At 42.4% G+C, this 21,835-nt stretch overlaps 1 protein-coding gene across 8 annotated transcripts in view; it reads left to right on the top strand.

The window, feature by feature from the left end:
* FAXC (failed axon connections homolog, metaxin like GST domain containing) overlaps window positions 1-21,835 on the top strand; it is a 101,190-nt gene that overhangs the window by 25,793 nt on the left and 53,562 nt on the right. For all 8 annotated transcript variants that reach the window (XR_007152106.1, XR_007152105.1, XR_007152104.1 and 5 more), the window contains 2 exons: window positions 1,574-1,709; window positions 15,950-16,146. Coding sequence is in view for 5 of the 8 variants with exons in the window: in XM_047858358.1 (XP_047714314.1) it covers window positions 1,574-1,709; window positions 15,950-16,146 (333 nt within the window). In the remaining 3 variants the exon portion in view is untranslated. The remainder of the gene's footprint in view (window positions 1-1,573; window positions 1,710-15,949; window positions 16,147-21,835) is intronic.

The raw sequence follows: 21,835 nt of genomic DNA, 5'->3' as shown, positions 1-21,835 counted from the left end.
AAATCTTTGTTTTATACAGCAAATATTGCCAGAAAACAGCAAATATTTTTATTCTTTTGACCTGACCAGGATTTTCAAACTGAGTCATTCTCAACTCTTTAAGTGGAATGGACGCTTTGCCAGTAAACTTCTCCAAAAGAGTTTGTTTCGCTGAACGCAGATACTATAGTTAAGTGAGCATCCATGGATGATGATACAAAGAGCTTGTCTCTTGCTTGGGTGGAAGTGGGTGTGGGATTAGACTGGGAGTGATGTGAGGGAAGCAGAGGCCCAGGGAAGGCCAAGGAGAAGGAACAGGCTTATCTGACTGGGAAGTGCATGGGTGGAGGGAAAGAAGGGAGGGAATTGCAAAAGGTTCCTGAGGGTGGCGTAAGAGGGAAGCTGTGTGGAAGATGTTGTAGTTTAAGGAGATATTGTAGTTCAAGGGGATTAAAACTCTGAATGAGAATAGATTCTATGACTCCTCTACAGTGTTTGAGAGCTTGACCAATGTTTACAGATTTTTTAAATGTAATCCTCATGATAATTGGTGCAGAACTGATACTGTGTGCACTTTCCATGTGTGAGAGGAAGAGAGGCCTAGGGTAACATGGCCAGTAGGAAGCAGGGCTTGGATTTGTACCCAGGTGTCCACCCTTGGAATCTAACGTTTTCTCTAATATACTGTGTCTGTTGAAAAGCTGTACCAGGGAAATCCTCCCACTGAAAAAAGTAGCCAAGGAAAAGATAGACATGTGGCTGAGGCTGGAGGAAGGGAAGAGGCAGGTGTATTAAGATCTATGCCTGTGGTGAGAGTGGGGACCCTGGGGAACTGGAGAAGGTGAAAGAGAGCTCAGAGGCCAGGTTCCTTGGTATCACACAGGTGAGAGGCCAGGTGAGGGCACACATAGTTTGGAGGAGGGACCAGAATATTCAAGGTCTCGGATTCCCTACAGACTGGTTCATAGCAGAGTAAATCTGTGCTGTTATTCTTGGGTTCTATGGACAGTTTCATCATATAGTCTAGGGGTCAAGAACATAGACTCTGATTGCCTGGTTCAGTCCAGGTTCTGGCATCTAGCAATGTGACCTTGGGCAAGTTAATCCTTTCTGCCTCAGTGTCCTCATCTATAAAACACGGATAATAGTAGTACCTCCCTCATAAAGTTATTGTGAAAATTAAGTGAAATAATACCTGTGAACCCCTTAGAACAATGCTTGACACCTAGTAAGCACACAGAATCATTTTTACCAATCCAACTTGTTTGTCCCTGGCAGGTAAACATAGCCAGCTGGAGAAGAGGTGGGCCTGTTATAGAAAGCACTCTTCCTGCTCATAGGGTATAGTTATCATCAGAAGGAGGTTGATATATAGTTACTAACTAAGTCCTTGGGATCATGGTGATAGTTTGTAAGGTTCTCTCGTGTTTTGGCTAAGCTTCTACTTAAATGCTTCTGGGTGAGGTAAGCCCCTATGACAAAGAGATCTGCTTGTTCATTGAGGAGCTACAACCCACCAGGGACCTCTGAGGAACTAAGGGAATTGTATGTATAACATGTGGATTGTTCTTTATTTCTGTTTTGGTTTTGGCAGGAAACAGCAAGAGATTGACTCCAAAGATGCTATTATTTTGCATCAGTTTGCAAGACCTAACAATGGTGTCCCCAGTTTGTCTCCTTTCTGTTTGAAAATGGAAACTTACTTAAGGATGGCTGACTTACCCTATCAGGTACTTGTGAACAAATGTATCTTTTTTTTTAAATTTTTTTAAGTTTACTTTAATTTTTTTTTTTTTTTTTTTTGAGAGAGAGAGAGAGAGAGAGAGAGAGAGAGAGAGCAAGAATGAGCGGGGGAGGGGCAGAGAGAGAGGGAGACGCAGAATCCAAAGCAGGCTCCAGGCTCCGAGCTGTCAACACAGAGCCCAATGCAGGGCTCGAACCCACGAACCGTGAGATCATGACCTGAGCAGAAGTCGGGCACTCCACTGACTGAGCCACCCAGCAGCCCCTAAACATGTTTTATGTTCATGACTGTCATGTCAGAGGGGGAGTTCCTAATCTCACACCGTGGGAAGGACTTGCTCTTGGTGCTGAAAGGGTGGGTGTGAAATTAGCAGGGCCCAGTCCTTACTAGATACTTAGGAGAGACTTGATTCTAGCGTCAGTTGATTTTTACATTCAATTTAATGAGGGATCCAAAGGGTATGGACTTTTGTAGGGTTCAGGGTCATTGTATTGCTTTTCTGACATAGAGTAGGCTTTGGTTAAGCTTAGATAGGCCTCCTGGGCAGCTACTAATAAAGGTGGGTGCCCACCTTTTCCCCACGTGGTTTTTTCCTTTAGATTTCTGTTTGACGGCATTATATTTTGTCTCTCATGAATCCTGGGGGGCAGAGCACTCAGCAGGCCACCAGGGAGATAGTTGTGGATTTTGTGAGAGCTTTTCCATGGGCTCCATGTTGTGTTCAGATGACTTTCAGCGAAACATTTGCTCATTTCAGCGTTAAAGAATGAACAGAGGAACGCAGTTAAAGGTTTACATTTTTCTGTGAGTTGTGTCTCACAAATTTTACAGGTTGTATTTTTGTTGTCATTCAATTCTATATATTTTAAGAAAAATTTTCCCTTTTTCTTTTTCAGCTAAGATCTAGCCACATACAATATTTTAATGCTTTGGTTTTTGTTATTGTTTTTTAACTTTATGATCAGAGCAGATAGTCTCTGTGATCGTGATTCTTTGGAATTTGCTGAGGCTGTAGCCTAATGTGTGGCTGGTTTTTATAAATGTTGAAAATAATTACATATTCTCTGTTTGGGTGAAGAGCTCCCTAGATTTACTTGCTTGAGTGTGTTTAGTGTATTTTTTAGATCTTGTATATCTCTGCTTATTTTTTTTAGCCTGTTCTAGCAGTTTCCAAAAGGAGTGGGTTAAAATATCCAACGGTATTTGTTGATTTATCTTTTCTTCCTGCCATTCTCTCACTTCTTGCTTTATGCAAGAGGTTATATGTTTAGGTACACATCATATGAAAGAACACATTTATACTCTCTTGTTTCTTTTCCCAGTATGTAGCACTCAGCTGAGTCCCCCCTTTAAAAAAAACTTTTTTTTTAATGTTTTTATTTATTTTTGAGACAGAGAGAGACAGAGCATGAGCAGGGGAGGGGCAGAGAGAGAGCGAGACACAGAATCTGAAGCAGGCTCCAGGCTCTGAGCTGTCAGCACAGAGCCTGATGTGGGGCTCAAACTCACGAACCGTGAGATCATAACCTGAGCTGAAGTCGGTCGCTTAACCGACTGAGCCACCCAGGCGCCCTTCCCCTCTTTTTGTAATCTTGAATTTTTTATTATCAGATATTGAGATTGATTCTCTAGCTTTCTTTTTGTTCATAATTGCTTGGGATATCCTTCCCCATCTTCTTTATTTTTTGTGTATTGTCTTTCATGGGCAATGTATTACTTATAGCCCATCTAAGACTCCTTAACCGGTGAGTTTTTCCATTTATGCTTGTAATTATTCTCTTACTATGATTTATTTCTAACATCTTACTTAAAGTTTATTTATTTATTTTGAGAGAGAGAGGGAGAGAGAGAAAGAGAGGCAGAGAGAGAGGGAGAGAGAGAGAATCCTAAGCAGGTTCTGTGCAGTTAGAGCAGAGCCCAACGCAGGGTTCAAACTCATGAGCCATAGGGTCGTGACTTGAGCCAAAATCAGGAGTTGGACATGTAACCAATTGAGCCACCCAGGTACCCCTCTAACATATTATTTAGTATTTTTCTCCTTATCATACTTTTTTTTTTCTCATTTCCTGCTTTGTAACGGATAGATAAAAGAAAAACTTTGTCATTTAAAGCAAATTCTATTTATGTCGTTCTGGTGGTTTCTCTGAAGATCCAAATTTGAGTACTTATTTCTCCCCATTTCTCAAATGCTGTGTTGGTCCTCTGATGATACGAGTGTGTTACAGGTTCACATGACTCTTGGGTCTCTCTTTTCCCAGCCCTGATCCCAAGTGTGTTGTTGTCTAATGTTTTAATTCTGGGATTTTGGAAATCCTGGCTCTTTTTCAGCAATAAACCTTACTAAGTTTCTGACCAGCCTTATTTCCCATATATCTTCTCTGCCAGGATTATTTCTTTTTATTAGAGCAAGTCCTTGATATTTTCAAATTGAGCCTCCCGTGAGGCTTATTATGCAGTGAACTTCTAGTGGCTCTGTGTGCCTGACGACGTCTTCATTATGCCCTCACATTTGACACAGATACGTTCAAAGTTCTTTTCCTTCAGGGCTGTAGAAGTATTATTCCTTTGTCTTTCTGCATTGATATTGCTATTGAAAAATATGATGTCAGTCTGATTCTTTTTCTCTTTCTCTCTGGAAGCTTTTAGAATTTGCATTTAATCTTGACATACTTAAATTTCACTATGATGTGCCTTGGTGTGGGTCTTTATGCATCTTGTTTGGTCCTTTCTAAACTCTTTTAGTCTGAAGTCCTTAATCTTTTTTTTTAATTCTGGGGAATTACTAATCTTCTTCAAATTCTTCTTCCTTTTTTAATTGGTTTTATCCTTCTTTTTTGTAAGTTTTTTTCTTTTAAGTTTATTTGAGAGAGAGAAAGTGAGAGTGTGAGAGAGAGCAAGGGAGGGGCAGAGAGAGAAGGAGAGAGAATCCCAAGCAGGTTCCATGCTGTCTGCACAGAGCGTAACACGAGGCTCGATCTCACGAATGGTGAGATCATGACCTGAGCTGATCAGGAGTCAGATGCTTCACCGAATGAGCCACCCAGGCACCTCTACCCTTCTTTCTTGTGCCTTATTATCCAGATACTGAAATCTCTGCCTTTATTTTCTGTATTTTTGAACATACTCCTTCATTCTTCTTCCTTCTGGGTGAATTCACCTTTCTGAGCCATTGTACCACTCTGTTCTCTTCTTGTATCTGTCATACTATTTATCTATTGAAGCCCACTTTTATTTTTCTTCGTAATACTTCCCCTGTGTTTGTATTACAACTTCTTCTCTTATACCTTAGATGACATTTATTATGCCAATTAAAACTGTTTGGTCTGTCCCCAGAATCCTGCGTCATGTTGTATTTATTCAGTCTGTTGTTCTTCTGTTATAGTGGTTGTATGCCTCAGGTGTCTATTTTTGTTTGCGATTTCCTTTTACCAGAGATGTCAGCTTCCCTGCCTGGGAATTTGTAGGGGGCAAGGGCGAAAGCTTAGCCTCTGAGGGGATGTAGGAAAAGTAAGGAGGTGAGCCCCAGGCATCCCCAAACCACTCCTCCAGATGCCTCCTACTGGTCTTACAAAGTAGCAGCATTGGGAGGAGGTGGTCTCCTTAGCCGGTAACAGAGGGAGCCAAGCTTTTGGCTTCCCTGATAGTGACGTTACCCCTCCAACTGCTGACGCCCCCAGGCCTCTGCTTTCTGAGCCAGTTTCTCTACAGAAGAGAAGGGGTGGGGTGGTAGTGATTCTCCTAAGGCGGGGCTGGGATGAGAGGTGTGGCATCCTCTTGGCTTGGCGGCCCCACTGGGGGTGTGTCGGAGCGGCACCTGACCTGGGCTTCGGGTGAGGGGCCCTGGGAGGGCATGTGGTATTTGGGGGACAGAAGGAAGTTCTTTATGACTGGGAACTGGAATGCAAGGGCTGAGTCTGGAGAGAGGAACAGAGAGATCATTCAGGACTTTCAAAGCAGGAATAGAGGATAAAATAGCACTGAAGACAGACAAATCTTGAACCATCTAAAGGCGGTGGATCAGAGTTCAAAGATCACTGTTCAGCTTGGTGTTGGCAGTTGGCACTGGAAAGCATATGTCACTGAGGGGCTCACACTGAAGGAAGGAACTGCTACCCAGCAGCTGCCTGTCTCTGTCCCATCATCACTCTTGACTAAATCATATCCATCAGCCTTGGCAGCTTTGGGGCAGTCAGGGTGCCAATACCAAACGTTGTGCTCGGTAGCCTCTCGTGGCTCCTGGGTCTCTTGCGCGCCGCCCCCCCCCCCCCCCACCTCGCCCCCGCCCCCGCTATTGATGAAGCGGTTCTGCTGTTTGCAGGGCTGTGGCAGCTGCCAGGGCGTGCTCCCCTTTCCCTTCTTGTCTTCACACCTGCAGGTACTGACTGCTGTGGCCCTGTCCTTACCAGTAGCCTAACTACCTTTGTTCGTGTTGCAGCTGCTTTTAGTTAGTGTGTCTGGAGCAGCAGGCACACATCTCACCATGAAGCCTGAAGCTGTTACAGAGGCCTTTGAGGAGGTGACAGCTTGCCCCCTTGCAAAATTATTATTTCCTGTGTGTGTGTGTGTGTGTGTGTGTGTGTGTGTGTGTGTGTATTTTTTTTTTTTTTCTTTTAAAGAAAGGTGTAGGTGTGCTGTTTCTTCTGTGAGGTCTCTATGGAAAATAAATGGAGGGGATGGTCGGTTCGGGCGGAGATTTAGGTAACAGAAAAATGGTTCTGTGGTTTAGAAAGGGATGCTCCGTGCCTGTCCCAGGCGCCTGGGGACCTGTGTGCCATCAGTGAGGGTTTGTGCTCATGTAAGTGGTACCTGGGAGGTGCTGGAGGGCTCAGCACCTGGACTCGTCTGTGCAGAGGCTTTTTGTCAGAGATCCAGAGAGCTCTACTCTCTGCCCCTTCTTTGCTCTGTGCCTTAAAAAAAAGAAAAAAAAGGTTAAGATGCCATATTCCTAAGAGCACGACTTTATAGTTGAAGCTTCTTTATTTTGTAACCTAAGAGGGACTGGAATAAATATTTGATGACCATTAGTAGGAACTCACAAGGCCTTTTTTTTTTTTTAAAGCCTGATCTATTGGCCACAGTTATTATCTTCTAAAAATCAGGTTATAAATATTGGTAGGTCAATTTCAAAAACTTTTCATTTTGTAATAATTACAGATTCATATTGGGGTCCTGCAGATATGGTTAATTTTTTTTTCAAAATGAAAATAGCTTTACCGGTGTTGTTCTGATTACACGTAGATGCCATATAGTCCTGATAAGAATTTCAAACAATACTTACACAAAAGTGTAAGTGGAAAATGAAAGTCACCTGCCATCCTGGAGGTTGGAGGTTACCATCACTGATACTTTGGTCTCCCTTCCGTACATTTCTCGGGACATGGATAAGGACACCTACATCATTTGCCATAACTGGTCGTAGAGGAAGCATGTATTTCACACAATGCTTCTTTTTAAATAGGAGAAAGAAAAAGAAAGAAAATGGCTCCTTAGGAACTCTCTGCTTTGGCTTTCAGCCCTAACTTTTTATTTTTTATTTATTTTTATTTTTTAACATTTATTTATTTTTGAGACAGAGAGGGACATAGCATGAACGGGGGAGGGGCAGAGAGAGAGGGAGACACAGAATCGGAAGCAGGCTCCAGGCTCTGAGCCATCAGCCCAGAGCCCGACGCGGGGCTCGAACTCACGGACCGCGAGATCGTGACCTGGCTGAAGTCGGACGCTTAACCGACTGCGCCACCCAGGCGCCCCATAACTTTTGATGGTTCTGTTTACTTGCTGATCCTGTCTGTTTTCCCCCACCATCTTTTTGTTTTGAAATTTTCTAAAGACAAGCTAAAAGAATAGTACTATAATACCCATATGACCTTCACCTAGATTCACCAGTTACTGCCTATTTTTGCTTTATTTCTCTTTATGTATACCTTTGTGAACAATTTTTTATGAACCATTTGAAAGTAAGCTGCAGGCATCATGACACTTCGCTCTTCAGTACTTCAGTAGGCATCTCCAAAAAATAAGGACATTGGGACACCTGGGTGGCTCAGTTGGTTAAGCATCTGACCTCAATGTCAGCTCAGGTCATGCCCGCATCAGGCTCTGTGAAACAGCGTAGAGCCTGCTTGGGATTCTCTTCCTCCCTCTCTCTCTGCCCCTCCCCTGCTTGCATGCTCTCTCTCTCAAAATAAAGAAAAACATAAAAAAAAAGGATATTTTGTTTACAAAGCTACAATACATAGTTGTAAGGAGAAGTACTCAAGTTTTTTCCTTCTTACACAGGGGAAAACCCAGTTTTTCCCTATCGTGTGTTTCTTGTGAGTCTCCTTTACTACTAACATAAAACCCTTCATTTCTGACACTTCTGACAGATGTGAGGAGGTTCTTCCCCCACACCAGGCAACTCTCTGTGACACCCTCTGGGTGTCCTACAATCTAATTCAATTCTGATACTCTACCTGGATGCACTGTCAGATCCCACACTTTAAAGGCTCAGTCTCACAGACTGTATCCCTCCCCTTCTACAGAACTCAGGGAAACACTTCTGTTTATCAGTTTATTAAAGAATACGGTAAAAGATACGAGTGAATTGAGGTGCCTGGGTGGCTAAGTCTGATTAGTGTCTGACTCTTGATTTCGTCTTGGATCATGATCCCGGGTTTCGTGAGATCAAGCCCCACATTGGGCTCTGTGCCAGCAGCGTGGGATTCTCTGTCTCCCTCTCTCAGAAATAAATAAATAAACAAACATTAAAAACAACAGCAACAACAACAAATGAACAGCCAGATGAAGTCATACTTAGGGTGAGGTGTGGGAGGGTCCCAGTGTAGAAGCTTCTGTCCTTGTGGAGTTGGGGTGGGTCACCCTCCCTCTATGGGTGTTTTTGCCCACTGGAAGCTCTCTGAACCCCATGCTTTTGGGATTTTATGGCTTCCTCACATAGACGTGATCAATTATTAACTCTATTTCCAGTCCCAGAGAGGATGGAGGAGGGGGTGGGGCTGAAAATTCCTGGCTTCTAATCAAAAGGTTTGGTCTTTTTGGTGACCTGCCACCATCTAAAAGCCATCCAAGGAGCCCACCCAGAGTCACCTCATTAACACGAAAGATGCTTCTAGGAGCTCTTGTCCTAGTGCTTTTATCATTTATGAATTTTTATAAGGCTTTTAGGAGCTCAGTTCTGAGAACTGGGAGCAGAGACCAACGTATATATTTCTTATTATTTCATAACAGTGGATGCATGGACTTTTTTTTTCCAATGTGGTATAATCCACAGAATTTCTCAAATATCTGAAATTTAGCCAGTGGGAGACCTTTCAAGATGGCTCCAGGGGTGCAGTGAATGTAATGGATATATATTTAGCTGAAAAGTTGGGGTACCATGGCTAATGCAGCAAGTCAGTGTCCCAAGACTTTGGGATTTCTTTTAAGGTTTCACATTCTGCATTTCCAAATGGTGATGGTGATGTTAATATGTCTGATGAAGGCACTTGTCAAACACTTCATTGTGCATTTTCTCATTTACTCCTATGATTCTTGATATCCCCATTGTGTAGTTGAGGAAATTGAGGCCCAGGGATGATTAAGGGAGACTCAGAGAGGGACCAGGGTCACACTGAATAAATGATGGAACCAGACTTTTAAACCCAAAGCCTATGGTTTTCACTGCTTTGCTAATAATGTAGTGTAAGTATAGATTAATCTCACCCCGGGCAGACTTACAGGGGGAAACTTCAGCTCAGAAATAATACAGAGGTTTTACCTCTTCATTTTTCTTCTCAGAATTACTTTCAGAAACTCCCCTCAATGGGCCCAGTCAGACTCCAATTGCTTGAATAAAACAGACCAGGAGTTCTTTAATATATTTAAGGAAGTTAAAGAAAGTTAAGTATTCTTTTTAAAATAAACACTTTTATTGTAAAAGTAACAAAACCACATTCTGAAGAATTGAAATTCATGGAAAGATCATCTGCATCTCATAGTCTTGCCGGTTACTTTAGACATTTTTGTGTTTCTCTTTTAAATGTTTTTTGAAAAAATAGAATTCATCTCATTTTTAATTAGATATGATCATAGTGTTTCTAAAGTATTATTTTCTGCTTTTTTATCTAGTAAGCAAAATACATTTCTTCTTAGCTGGTATTTTGTTATTTTTATTTTTATTGGAGTATAGTTGACATACAACGTTACGTTAGTTTCAGGCGTACAGCCTAGTGATTGACAATTCTACACGTCATAAAATCCCACAGCAGGTGTAGTTACTGTCTGTTACCATACAAAGTTACTACAATACTATTGACTATATTCCCCATGCTGTACTTTTTCATCACTATGATTTATTTATTTTAGAACTGGAAGTTTGTGCTTCTTAATCCCCTTTACCTACTTTGCCTGACCCCTACATCCCTTCCCCCTGGCAATCACCAGTTTGTTTTCTGTTTTTATGAGTCTGTTTCTGATTTGTGTGTTTGGGTTAGTTTTTTAGATTCCACCGATAAGTGAAATGATATGGTATTTGTCTTTTCTGTCTGACTTATTTCACTTGGCATAATACCCTGTAGGTCCATCAATATTGTTCAAAGGGCAAATTTCATTCTTTTTTATGGCTGAGTAATATTCCACTGTCTCTCAGTCTGTCTCTCTATGTATCTATCTATCTATTGGTGTATCTATCCCACATCTTCTTTATCCATTTACCTATTGATGGACCCTTAGGTTGCTTCCATACCTTGGCTATTGTAAATAATGCTGCAGTAAACCTAGAGGAGCCTATGTCTTTTCAAATTAGTGTTTTTGTTTTCTACGGGTAAATACCTAGTAGTGGAATCACTGGATTGTATGTTCTGTCTTTAATTTGGAGGAACCTCCAAACTGTTTGGCATAGTGGTTGCACAAATTGACATTCCTGCCCACGGTACATGAAGGTTTCCTTTTTTCTATGTTCTCGCCAACATCTGTTGTTTCTTGACTTTTTGATACTAGCCATTCTGACTGGTCATGTCTCATTGTGGTTTTGATTCGTATTTTCCTGATGATTAGTGATGTTGTGCATCTTTTCATGCATCTGTTGGCCATGTAAGCGTCTTCTTTGGAAAAATGCCTGTACAGGTCCTCTGACCTTTTTAAAATCAGTTTTTAAAAATTTTTTTAGTGTTGAATTGTAGGAGTTCTTTATATATTTATATATGACTCCTTATTGGATATATCATTTGCAAGTATTTTTTCCCATTCGGTAGGTTGCCCTTTTGTTTTGTTGATGGTTTCCTTTGCTGTGCAAAAGCTTCTTAGTTTGATGTACTCTCAGTTGCTTATTTTTGCCTTTGTTTCCCTTGCCTGAGGAAACAGATCCAGAAAAATATTGCTAAGGCTGATGTCCAAGAGATTACTGCCTGTGTTTTCTTTTAGAAGTCTTATAGTCTCAGGTCTTACATTTAGATATTTAATCTATTTTGAGTTTGTTTTTGTGTATCATGTAAGAAAGCTGTCCAGTTTCATTCTTTTGCATGTAGGTCTCTAGGTTTCCAGTGCCATTTATTGAAGAGACTGTCTTTTTTCCTTCATATATTCTTGCCTCCTTTCTCATGTAATTAACGGTATAAGCATGGGTTTTATTTCCGGGCTCTCTATTCTGTTCTGTTGATCTTGATCTATGTGTCTGTTTTTGTGCCAGTACCCATAGTGTTTTGATTACTGTAGCTTTGTAGTATAGTTTGAAATCAGGGAGTGTGATGCCTTTGTTCTTCTTTCTCAAGATTGCTTTGGTATTCAGGGTCTTCTGTGGTTCTACGCAAATTTTAGGATTATTCATTCTAGTTCTTTGATAAATATTAATGGTATTTTGATAGGAATTGCATTGAATCTGTAGATTGCTATGGGTAGAGTGGACATTTTAACAGTATTAATTCTTCTAATCAATGAGCAAGATGATATCTTTCTATTCATTTGTGTTGCCTTTCAGTTTCTTTCCTCAGTGTCTTCTAGTTTTCAGAGTATTGGTCTTTTACCTCCTTGGTTAAATTTATTCCTAGGTATTTTTTTCTTTTTGATGCAATTGTAAATGGGATTGTTTTCTTAATTTCTCTTTCTGCTAGTTCATTGTTAATGTATAGAGATGCAACAGATTTCTGTATATTAATTTTGTATTCTGCAACTTTACTGAATTTATTTGAATAGATTTTTGATGGAGTCTTTAGGGTTTTCCATATTTAGTATCATGTCATCCACAAATAGTGACAGTTTATTTCTTAACAATTTGGATGCCTTTGATTTATTTTCCTTGGCTGATTGCTACAGCTAGGATTTCCAGTACTATGTTGGATAAAAGTGACAAGAGTGGGCATCCTTGCCTTGTTCCTGATCTTAGAGGAAAAGCTTTCAGCTTTTCACCATTGACTATGATGTTAGCTGTGTGTTTTTCATATATGGTCTTTATTCTGTTGAGGTGTGTTCCCTCTATACCCACTTTGTTGAGACTTTTTACCATGAATCGATGTTAAATTTTGTCAAATGCTTTTTCTGTTTCTAAAAATAAAATTTTTGATGATAATGACCTACTAGAACTTTCATTTCCGTAAGAGTCAGCCACTAATTTTTGCTAATCCAGTTTTTAAAAGCGATCTAGATAAAAATGTACCAAATACTCAGAGAGGGGCTGGTTCAGAAGGAAAGGCAGAGGTACAAGCAGTAATATTATAAGAAGAGGGGAACGTACGCTGCATGACAGAAGCATGGAGGAAAGGAGATGATGGTTGCACCTGGGAGAAATAGTTCACCAACAAGGTGAAATTTGAACTAAATATTTTAGGATAGATACGACTTGGCAGAGGTTGGGGAAAAGGATCCCTGTAAAAGGTAAAGAGTGTGCAGAGTCAGAGGGGTGGCAAAGACCTTGACACGGGTGTGGGCAGTTTGAAATTCAGGAAACCGGAGGGGTTGATAGCAAGGGGGCTGGGCAGGTGGGCAGCAGCTAGAGGGCATAGGCCTAGACTGCTATGTGGAAAGGGTTAGAATAGCCCCATGTAAAACCACTGGATAATTTTGAGCAGCACAGAAATTTCTCTCTCTGCTGTTTGCATTGCAGTTTCCTCTGGTGTCAGTGTGCAGGATAGAATCCATCTGCAAATGACAAGAATCCTGAAGGGGCTGTGTTAGGAGGATATGGGTGCTATCAAGGGTGATCTGAAAGAGGTGCTATGTTATATGGTAAATCTAGATCTTTAGTGTACACATGAGTATGTCTGATGTAATAGCAACTTTTAGAGGTATGTGACATTTCTCCTGGTCAACATCAAGGGAAATGTCTAGGGTTGCCATGTATTGTTGTGCAGGTTGTTCGCTGCACAACAGAGCCTGGCTAGGGAGTAGGGGCGACATCTGGACCCACTTCTGCTTGCCAAGCTGTGAACCCTGGCGTAGACTCTATTTACCCAAGGATGTTCTGTTTTCCAAATCACAACAAAAACATATGGCTAACAGCAGCCCCAATAACTCCCTTTTCTAGGTTAGGCACAGAATGAATTTCTTTAGAATAAGCTATGAGATACAGCATACCAAGAGACAGGGACCAGTTAAAGTCCCCATTATTCTCTACCAAAGACAAGAGTGGCAACATTTAACTAGTACCTGCTCAACTCTGCAGAAAAGTGATATTACCTCAAAGGTTTGAGAAGCCCAGGACCTTCAAGCATAGTCTAAGCTCAGTTCTGTGGGCTTAAATAGATAATTGCCTTTACGGGCCATGATATCCAGCTGTAACCCTGTTATCTTGCTGGAGGCCAACATAGTCTTCAGGTATGCTTAGTATACACCATGTGCAATTGGCAAGCGAAATTTCTAGACACAGAGAGTCTTGACTTAGAAAACTGGCAACATTCTATGTTTTTGTCCCTTGTGGTGAGATATATGGTTTGGTTTTTGGGGAAATTCATGCGCAAACCTTGCTGTGATTTGGGTGAGAACTAGAATGATAGTTACCATTGTTAAACCCAATGGTTTCCCACAAAAAATGGTAGTTTTTTCATTTCTCAGTAAATTTTGGTTTTGAGCCCAAAAGGAGGATTTGACCAGGTGTCTTCTTGAGTGGGGCCCTGGCAGAGTTTTCTGTCATCTTTGCAAGGAGGTATCTACTTGTCCAGGGCTTGATGCAAATGGTAATTTAAGATTATTTTGTTTCTCGAGGATGCGATGAGGGTTACTGGATACCCCTTGAGCAGAGGTCAGCAGGTTATAGGTTTGTGGATCAAATCGGGCCTGTGAGCTAGGAAGGACTTTTATATTTTTAAGTAGTTGAAAAAAGTCAAAAAGGAAATGAAAACTTCATTGCCCCCAAACAACCCTTTACTGCCACACTCGTTTGTTTCTATATTGTTTGTGGCTGCTTTTATGCTACAACTGTGAAGTTGAGTTGTGACAGAGGCCCCCATGGCCTGCCTGAAATGTACTGGCTGGTCTTTCACAGAAAACGTTTGCTGACCTCTATTTCAGAGAAAAGTTTAAAGATGTAGAGGGTTGATACATTTAAAATTTGTCTCATGCTATCTTTTTGAAGAAAAAGCTTTATTGAGATATAATGGACACATAATAAGTTGCCCATGTTTAAAATGTATAACTTGGTAAATCTTGACATGTAAATACTCAAGTGAACATCACTATAGTCAGGATAGCAAGTATCCCTTACCCCTCAGATTTCTGTGCTCCTTTGTAATCCTGTCCCTGCCTGTCTCCCATCATCCCTAGCAAATATGGGTTGGCTTTCTGTCACTATAGATGAGTTTGTTTTATTTGGGGTTTGTTGTATATGAGTGGAATCCTACAGCAAGTACTCTTTCTTTGTCTGGCTTATCTCACGTAGCAACATTGTTTTGAGATTCATCTGTGTTATTGAGTGTATCAATAGTTCATTCCTCTTCATTGCTGAGTGATGTTCCATTGTAAGAACATACCAGAATTTGTTTATTCATGTACTTCTCAAGGGCATTTCTGGTTTTTGTTTTTGTTTTGAAGTACAAATCAATCTTCTATGAACATTTACGTACACCCATTTGCATGGGTATATGCTTTCTTTTCTTTTGGGTAACTACCTAGGAGTGACATGGCTAGATCATATGGCCGGTGTATATTTAACTTCTAAAGAAATTGTCAAATGGTTTCAAAGTGGTTATAGCACTTTACTTTCCCACGCACAGTGTTTTGAGAGTTCTGTTCCTCTGCAGGAGCTAACATTGCTATTAGCCAATAGTATCTGAACTATCGACTTGCATGAAGTATGAGGAAGAGTTTGTAATAATCTGATTAATTTAGGCTGTGTAGACAACCAAAAAATTGATTCAGATTTAAAAATTAACTTTGAGGTCTTAAATGACCCAGATCAGATTTACTGACAAAACTGATAGAATAAATGCAATCATTACCACAGAATCCTCTCCACCAGCATGGTTAAGATCTTGACTTTTTATATGGCGGGCAGCAAATGTCACTGTAATTCCCAGTGTTCATAAAGTGTATGACTCCCTCTGCCTCCCCCCCTGCCCACGTCACCCCTATCTGGGACTACATCCTGCCAGATGCTGTAAGATTCTAGCATGGGTGTGAATCAAAGGGGAGCTTATCACAAACACAGATTTCTGGGCCCCCTTCCCAGGATTCTGCTGCAGAGGTCTGGGCTGGGACCCAGGAATCTACATTTTCACCCGCACAGGAGTTGAGTCGAGTAAATTGGATACACATTGTTATACCCAAGTGTTATAATTTCTGGGACCACTTGTTTGCAGTGTAGTGGTATTAAGCATTCTTCAGGCCTGAGCTGCTGGGTTTCAGATGAGGTCTTTGGTTACCAGCCTGGTCAGTGCCAGCTTCATTATGGTTTATTTACTTGTTTTGGCATTTGTGGATTGTTCATGCATTGTAACTGGACAACTGTTACCAGGATCATTTCAACACTACCTCTGCTCTCTGGTCTTTTTTGTAACAATATATGCCCTGGATAAAATCTGTGGGAGTAAAGTAGTATCTTCATGTGAGGTAAATCCTTTTTTTTTTTTTTTTTCCTCCAAGAGTAACTATTTATTGCCTTAAAGAGTTTATGTGCTGAGTTCATTTACTTAAACGGTCTAATCACTAGACCAATATATATTCCAACCAATATAGGGTTGGAATGTTTGTTTCTGTTAATCATACAGTGAAATTTAAACAAAACATTGCTTTTCTCTTTTTCAAATTTACTCTGCCCAGAATTATTTTGGTGGAAAACTCTCTGCTCAAGGGAAAATGCCTTGGATTGAATATAATCATGAGAAAGTTTCTGGCACAGAATTCATAATTGACTTTCTGGAAGAGAAACTTGGAGTGAATTTAAACAAAAACCTTGGCCCTCATGAAAGAGCCATCTCCAGAGCAGTGACCAAGATGGTGGAGGAGCACTTCTACTGGTGAGTCCCCCGGGCGTGCTGGGTGAGAGCCCAGGGCCTGTCCCCAGCCTTTGGAGGAAGCCCAGGTTCTGTTGCACTTCTCAGATACTCCCCAGCCTTTTCAAAGTTCTCTACATTCTGACTGACTTGGGGTCAAAGCTGTGACCATTAAGTGTCTAGGTCTCTAGACCAGGGGTAGACATTTTCTGTAGAGGCCCAGCTAGCACCTCTTTTAGGCTGAGCAGGCCGTGGCTCTATTGCAGCTGCTTAAACTCTGTCACTATAATGCAAGTCATGGACGACGTGGAAATGACTAACGTGACTCTGTTTCGCTAAAGCAGTGAAAACACTGACATTTGAAATTTCATTTAATACGAAATGTTATTCTTTTGGACCCCCCCCCCCCCATTTAAAAACGTAAAATCTTCCTAGCTGTGGTTTGCTGCCCCCTGATCTCACTGAGGTGAGGAAGGGATTTCAATGGATTCTGCCCTTTACTACCACAAACTGCCGAATTAAAACAAAGTTACATTAGATACCCAGAGGAGGGAACAGAAGACTAAGTCAGGATAGAAGTCTCAGGTGAAGTAAATTATTCAAGCTTTGTAAAATTATTGCCAGTTTTCCTGAGACGACAAGAGCTTCTCTCGTGTTCCAGAAATAAACTGCAGTACTGCTCTCTGGGTGTCTTTGCCCCGACTGGCTGGCTCCTAGGTTGTCTTCCTTGTCTGTGTTGATGAGTTGTCTGTGTTCTGCATGTGGCATTGTGCTGGCTATGACACGTGAGTGAAATAGATGCGGTTCCTCTTGGTTTACAAAGTCATGGTCATGCGGGTTTTTTTTTTCTTTTCCCTTCATCCATTTTCTGGAGTTTTTGTACCTTTCTGTACACTCCAGTGGATAAGAGAAGTTTTCTCTCTGATTTCTGTAAACTTACCTTGTTCCAAAGGTTTAATTAAGAATCATGAAGCCCACTTTTTTTTTGGCATTAATTGTTACTCCTGGGTCACTTGCTCACGCAGTAGTTTTTACGTCCTCCACTGAGAGATACACTCAGCGTGGAGCTGATTAGAGAAGTTCTTCCCCATTACCTTCCTATTTCATCAATTCAGCTCTCCTTCTAAATGGAAACTTGCTGTCCCCTGGCTTGGATTTTAAGTGACTCTCTACTTCTCTTTTCCTCTTTCTGCTTGCAGTTCCTGCCCGGTTGATTCCAGGGCAGACCCGAAACAACCACTTCTCTTCCCCTCTCCTGCGGAGGTGAAAGGGGTGGGAGCAAGGGGGAACCAGGCAGAGAGTGGAGGCAGGGGTGCCGATTAGCATGGAAGTCATCATAGACTCCTCTCCCGGAATGAACCCAGGTGTTTTCCTTTTGAAACCTGTGAAGAACCGTTGGGCTTCCCCTCTTAAAGAGTGCAGGGGTTGCAGGATGGGCCAAATGGATGACTCCACGAGATGTGCTTAGCCTCAGGGAAAAGCCTGTGGCACAGAGCCCGTGTCACTTGCTTGCCAGGTTCTGGTCCCCACTTTGCAGCAGTTGAGGGAAATGAAGAAACAGCACAGGGCCACCCTGACCCTCTGTGCCCTCTTTTGATGCAGCCCCCAGAGCATCTCATTTGATTGACGTCCCATTAATGCGGAGAGCTGTCGCTTTGTGAGCTGCCTGAAAAGAGGCTGAAAGTCACCTTACATTTTTATTGGTACTTTTGCTACAACCGTTTGATTTTTGTAGTGGTTCATAAAGTGTATATTCCAGTTAGAAAGCCTTTGATCCAGCAAGATTCCCAAGTACCACCTGTCACTGCTTTTTGCTCTGGGTGTGCAGATGTTTTATATGTTTGCTCCCCGGTAGAAGTTCACCTTCTGCTCTTCCCTCCCCTTCTCTCCCTGCACAGGTGCCAGCTAATACTTGACGGGAGGCAGCTCTCTCCCTGTAGGGGAGGGTTGGGTGTGGGCTGGGAGGTGGTACCCTGGTGGGGACGAATCTGAATTTTATGGACCATAAACACCCAAGTGCTTGGGGAGTTGCTTAGGTCATACGTAGACTCTTCTAAGGATACTTTTGCTTTTCTAATCCACTCTTTAATTACAGTGTATGTTTTTTTGGGGGGGGAGGGAGGAGGTTAGCTACTATTTCTCCTGTGTGCCTCCTCAAAGGTTAATTTGAGGAAGAAATAGTGAAGGTGGAAGGTCAGGTCTTGACTGAGATACAAATATCCAGTGAACTTGCAAAGACAAATGCCTAATTCCTTCAATCCCCTTTGGTCCCTAGCAGCAGAAGGAAAAACAAGCCTTCCTCTGTTTCATAAGGTCTCTTAATCTTTAGCCATGTTCTCGCCTTGAGGAGACCTCAAACGGGCTTTCCTATGAGCTCTAAATCCCAATGGAGAAGAGACCCCTGTCGCTCCGGTAAGAACATGCCTGAGGCAGAGAGTCTGTGGACATTCTTCCTCAGGCTCCTCTCCTTCCCCTGTCTTGTCTGAGGGCCACACACAAGATGTGCACCCGTAGAAACCAGGGCCGGCCTAAGGAATGGCCCATAGAATGTAGGACAATACTGCAAGTATGAGCTTTTCATGAGAACTTGATAAATCCTGACACTCAGCAAGCTCCAAGGCTGTGTCTGTATTTACAGCGGTGGAGGGGAGGAAATCAATTGTTTGACCCAATTGATTCAAACTATCTGAAGTTTTCAGATACGTTTATTTTGGTCTGAAACTATAAAAGTACTCCAGGTATGATGTTCTGAAAAGCAAAGACAATGGCAAGCTGGCATTGTTATGTAAATACCATCACATAATTCTGAGGCTCTGCTTCAGTGTTGCTCAAGTAAGCACACTCTGCTATAAAAGTGGGCTTTCTTGCACTTGAAATCCATACAAGCATGTCCAACTTGCATTATAAAACTATTACTGGACATGAAGAAGACAGGTTTTTATCCTCTTCGTTCCACTGGATGCTTACGTTAGATCCAACGCAAGGAAGTTGGTATAAAGGGAAGTATGAGAGACACGTGGTCAAATCAGTGGAATGGCATTGAGTTTTGGTAACAGACACTGCAGCTGCTTTTGTATGAGACACTAGTGTGTTAAGAGTCTTCCAGACCCACAGGGAAGTGTGCAGGGCACTGTGGTCAAGCCATCTAGTCATCCCACTTTGACCCATTAAAATAGAGGCATTAGAACAGGGATTTCAGTTTTTCTTCTAGGTTGGCCATGATTTTTAAATTCTGAGTTTGGCTTTTGGTATAGTTTCACTGATTGGGGGAGGTAGGATCCTTACGAAAATGACTTACCCGAGATCTTGTCTAAAAGCCAGGAGTCTCTCTCTCTGATTACAACTGGGTTGATGTGTCCCCCTCTTCCCTGTTCCCCTTACCCCCATTTTAGATGTAGCGAGAGGTCCTGTTTGGAGGGGCTTAGAGTCTAGTGCCTATGCAACTCGATGAAACCACAGAAGCCAGTCGTATGCTCCTGCACCCTCATGCATGCAGAAGACAAGCAAAAGATGACAGGGATGTAGCAGGACATGGAGAAAGGCATCCTCATGGTCAGGAAGGGCACATGCAAAGACTCACTCATCAAACGGTAGTTTGCCATGGTGTGTAGTTTCCCACAGGTTAATATCGTTTCTGCTATGGGCAAGGCCTCATGTTAGGTTATAACGAGAGATATCTTCATGGAAACAGCAGGGTCAGTTCTTCTTTCCTGGCCTCTTGAGCTCCTTTAAAAAGTGTTGAACAGTGTTTATTCTTCTGTTCCAACTAAGCTAATCAATCTTCAAAAAAAACCTTGACCCCATTTTGCAGAAGAGATCAGATATATCAGTTGTGATAAAGAAAATGAGTATCAACTTCCTGAAAGAGGTTCTCAGAATGATGAATTATTTTAATTGTTCAGCCTAGTCTAGTTTCCACATTGGCCCTCCCTGCCCTCTCCAGCTAATGATTCATGAATCCTTGTGCAGTGGGCTTCTTCCCAGTAGAGAGTGACGCAGAGCTCAGAAGGAAACATGTCAGCCCCCTCTTCATTCTTCAAAGGCATTTCTCTTTTTCCATCTTTCTGTTTAAATATTGTCACCCCATAGAAACACTACTTGGCAGTAGCTGGCTCAGAAGTGAAGTTTTTTTACATTTCAATCAATAGTGAATTCTTTCAGTAAACTTAATGAATGACTACTTGTGGCCGGGCTCCATGCTGGAGGGGGTGGTGGGGAAGCAAGGTGATCAGATGCTATCTCTGTCCTCAGGTGACTCTTAGGCTGGGGGAGATGTTGAGCCATCCTAATGGTTGGTGCTGGGGTAGAATTTGAAGAACTGAGGAAAGGCAGCCAGCACCTGCTGGAGTGATGAGGGGAAGGCTTCCCAGAGGACACGGTGTCACAACAGAAGCTAGGGACAGTCAGAGTGGTGGGTGAAGGGGCTGGGTGGCAGGGGAAGATTAGGATATCCAGGCAGAGTAGCAGCATCTGCAACAGGATGAGGCCAGAGAATGGCCAGACCAGGCCTGGGTCAGACTGTGGGAGCAGGGCTGGTGTGCAAGCTCAGGAATGGGGAGTTCATGAAGGACTCTGAGAAGCAGCCTGATATGACTAGATTTGTGTTTTAGGAGCTCACTGTGGCTGCCTTGGGGCAATTGGGTTTCTGAAGGGCCTTGAAGGGACGTCAGGAGACCTGTGCTGAATGATGTGCTAATTGAGTTGGAGAAAAGGGCAAATTCACAGGGGGGACTGGCTGTCAGGAGTGAGGGACAGAGAGCAGTGAGGAACAACACCTGGGATTCTTTCAGGTTTGGGCGAGGAGAAGCAGATTTGAAGGGAAGGAAGCTGATGAGTCTGATTTTGGAAATGTGGGTTTGCAGCTCCTGAGGACGCCTCACATGGATCCCTGGGTGTCAGGACAAAGGTCTGGGCTGGGTATGGGTTTGGGAGTCATCAGTTTGAAATCGGGGTGTGAATTAGATCACTCCACAAGTGTGGAGTAAGAGGTAGGAGGAATAGCGATGAAAATCTCAGGAATATGCACGAGGGGGCAGGAAACGCAGTAGAGACCGACATAAGCTGAGGGAGGGCTCTTCTATGAAAGACACCGATAGTGCCAGATGTTGCAGAAAGCTCAAGAAAGATAAATATAGAAAGAGTCTTTATTTGGATTTTGCAAGAAGGAGGTATCGTTGATTTGGAGGAGAGTGGTTTCCATCAAGTGTCAATAGTTTGCCAGAAGCTTGGTTATGGGAGGAGGTGGATTCTTGGTTGTAATAACATGGAAGCATGTGTAAATGAGGTCTGTTGCCTGCAGTGATTGATTCAGGAATCCATGAGTTACCCATTTTCTTTGGTATTCAAAGTTTGTACCCACTTCACAGGGGTTGACCCTTATAGAGCCTGCCTGGCCCTCTGCTTCTCTTCCCTGACACTGGCCTACAGTATTGAGCACAGGGAGTGAATGAGGAAAGAAACCAAGAGCAGGGTGGGAAAGAGAACAGAGGAAGACCAGTTTCTCGGGTTACCTCTAGCTATAGACTTCCAGATCAACCCATTGTTCATTTTACTGTGCCCTGCATTCAACACGCTAAGGCAGGAAGAGAACCTTACACCATTGCATTGGTAGGGTTTCCTACCAGCTTAGCTGTGTGACCTAGAACGGCTGCCTCTTCCAACCCCATCTGCTACTCGAACCCAGTAGTCATCCAAAGCTCTCTCTCCATCGCTG

This window comes from Prionailurus viverrinus, chromosome B2, assembly GCF_022837055.1.
Source record: "Prionailurus viverrinus isolate Anna chromosome B2, UM_Priviv_1.0, whole genome shotgun sequence".
Taxonomy (NCBI): Eukaryota; Metazoa; Chordata; class Mammalia; order Carnivora; family Felidae; genus Prionailurus; species Prionailurus viverrinus.
Note: the sequence above shows the minus strand (reverse complement) of the source record. Positions and strands in the feature narration are given on the sequence as shown.